This window comes from Charadrius vociferus, unplaced genomic scaffold (genome assembly GCF_000708025.1).
Source record: "Charadrius vociferus isolate BGI_N301 unplaced genomic scaffold, ASM70802v2 scaffold190, whole genome shotgun sequence".
Classification (NCBI taxonomy): domain Eukaryota; kingdom Metazoa; phylum Chordata; class Aves; order Charadriiformes; family Charadriidae; genus Charadrius; species Charadrius vociferus.
In genome coordinates this window covers 5,219,241-5,222,020 of record NW_009646608.1, presented here as the reverse complement: position 1 = coordinate 5,222,020, position 2,780 = coordinate 5,219,241, and the positions used below count along the sequence as shown (strand labels likewise).

Genomic DNA, 2,780 nt, shown 5'->3' with positions numbered 1-2,780 from the left:
AAGGGGGGGGGATGGGGGGACCCACACCAAAACTGAGCCCCACTTGCTTCTTTTAAACATGTGGCCAACTGCTGCAAAGAGAGGGAGAGAGAAAAGAGGCCCAGAGACAGGGGGGATGGAGGCGGCTGCGAGAAATACACGGAGGGGAGGGGGGAAAAATCTTCAAAATAAAGAGGCTGTTCCTTACCTGAAGGGAAGATGCAGAGAAAGACAGGGAGGATTTGGAAAAGTCCCAGGGCTGTGGATCCTGCCCCTCTCCCCATACCCATCCATCCAGCTCGAGCTTTAACCACTATCCTCTCCCTGGAAGAAGAGTTTAAAAAGAAAAGGAAAAAAAAAAAAAACGGGGGAGAAGGGAAGAGAGGAAAAAAAAAAAACCAAAACAAACAAACAAAAGGGAAAAAAATAAATCAGTCGAAAGAAAGACTTGGAAAAAAATAAAATAAAATCAAAAGCCCCACATGGCTCCCGCGGAGCGGTGCAGGGACGGGCGGCCCCAGCTCCGGGCTGCGGTGGCCTCCGCACTGAGAGATTACACAGACTTTTTCCTCCTTCTTTTTTCCTCCTCCTCCTCCTCCTCCTCTCCTTCCCCTCCTCCTCCTCTCCTTCCCCTCCCATTACAAACCAGCCCCAACCATCAATCATCCCGGCCGCCTTCCAATGTTGCCCGGCGGGTCGAGGCACCAAAGCCGCCCGTGCCCTGTGGGGAAGGGGGGCCCGGGGGTGGGATGGGGTGGCGGTGGTCCCACGCAGGGGTGGGCTGTGGGGAAAGGCTCTTGAGATTTGATTTCTCCCCGCCGGCTTGCAGCGCGGCTCGGTAGCGATGTGGGAGAGGGGATTCCTCCCACCCCATGGGGGTCTCGACACCCAGCGTGTCTTTTTCCCATGGGCCTAACGAGCGCTTGCGATTCCCCCAAAATTAAGTCATGTGGGGCAAAGGGGCCGTCGTACAGCAGAGAAGGGAAACTGAGGCAGGGAGATGGTAGGCAGCTCATGCGGGGCAGGGATTGCGAGAGTGATGCTGTGGCCCCCAGCCCGCTGGAACATGGCCCACCCCCCCGGCACAAGGAGCTCCTCCATGCTGCCCCAGCCTTGGCTGCGCAGTAGGTGTGAACGTTTCACAACCGTTCCAGGTTATTCACCCGCACTGGCACTGGCGCTGGCAGCGGTGAAGTAAGCCCAGGTGACTCAGAAACAGCAAGTCTCATAGATCCTTATCATTAGACCGATACTCCTCAGAGAGGGGGACAACTGGGCAGGGGTCCCCGAATTCAGCTGCCAGCCCACTGAGGACCAATGGAGAGGACACACATATACCCAATGCTGTCTCAGGACCTCCACCATAAACTAGTCTGCACCACCCGTCCACATATGGACCTGGATATTCAGCTTTCTCTGGGGGAAAGCCTCACCAGCTGTGATGGTACAGTTGTCCTGGGGGTGTCACTTTGTCAGCACCCCCGGGGCAGCCCCCAGGCAGATGGCAGTCCTGAGAGCAACCTCCCTGCTCACGGACCATGTAGATGGAGCAGCAGCTTGAAGCACGCAGGCATTTGCCTGCTGGGCTTCAAAAATCCTGCTCTTTTCCACCTCCCGCGATGCCACAGCATGAGGAGGAGAACAGGTTGGATCTGCAGCCCCACCATCCACCCCCCTCCACCCAGGAAGGGGCTGAGCCAGGAGGGAGGCATCCCCTGAACAGCTCACTTGGTTCTATTTAAAATTTCTCTTGAAGGATGTTTTAGCCACAGTGAACTGAGACAACTTCACTTCTCAATGAGAGTGCCCAGGGGTGTAATACGCTTTAATTAATATGCTTTAACTTCCCTGTTTTAGATCGTTAGCCCTCCTTTGATTGAGTGCCCCCTTGCCATCCTAATGTTTCAACTCCTTTCTCTTGGGGATCTTGCACAAAGAATAAAAGGATGCTGGTTGTTTTATACAACCCTTCTCCCAACTCTGCAAATGCCCTTTAACAAATGGGTTAAAGTCCGAGTCCTGCAGCTCGGTATAGGCCTGGGATGCTCCTTGACTCTGCTTCTAGTTGTCCTTGGAAATCCCCTTCTCTTCCACCTCACAATCACCCTTAAGGATGCTTTTTGGAGTGATGATAGCTTAAAGTCTCCAAGAAGACTCTGTGATCTTCTCCTGTAGAGGACTGAATCTGTGATTCAGCTACATCAAATATCCCACGGGAGGTGAGGTGAGGAAGAGGAGATGGGAGTGAATATCCACGAAGCCAAGGGATCTAACGATGCTTATCTAGTTCTGCTTGGGGAAATTGAGCCCCCTTGCCTCCAAAAGAAGGAGGAGCTTCACTGGGGCTTTATCCAGGCTGCAACTGGAATTAAAATGCTGATGCTTTTCCATCTGGGACCCAGATGGGATCCAAAAATCCTGGGGCCTTGCCTGCTTGACTGGAGATCTGTCTTGGTCCTGATCCTCCTACAGCTGCACTCAGATGATGTCCACTCAAGTCAGAAGGAGCTCTGTGTGCAGAAGAGCTGCCAGACCGGGCTGAACTGGGCAGGAGATGAAAGCTGGCAGGCCGGATCCAGACCTGTAGCAAAGGCAGTGTGGGAGGAACGCCTACTCCAAGCACCTCTTTGTGGGGGATGTCAAACAGGGGCAAATATGTCCAAACCCTGCCAGCTGCTGCTACCACCCAAGAAGAAATGCCTGCTGATGGGATGTGTAGGCAGCTGGAGCTGGAAGGGGCCTGGAGGGAGGAGGGAGAGGGGGAGAGGGTCCATGAGCTGGGGAGAGCCCAGGCGGGGGGG

General features: G+C 54.3%; 1 protein-coding gene across 1 annotated transcript in view; it reads right to left on the bottom strand.

Moving 5' to 3' along the window:
* Window positions 1–312, bottom strand: part of RGMA (repulsive guidance molecule family member a) — a 17,345-nt gene extending 17,033 nt beyond the window's left edge. The window contains exon 1 of the mRNA XM_009887148.1: window positions 188–312. Within this exon, the coding sequence (XP_009885450.1) occupies window positions 188–269 (82 nt within the window). The 5' untranslated portion in view covers window positions 270–312. The remainder of the gene's footprint in view (window positions 1–187) is intronic.
* Window positions 313–2,780: the final 2,468 nt, after the last annotated feature.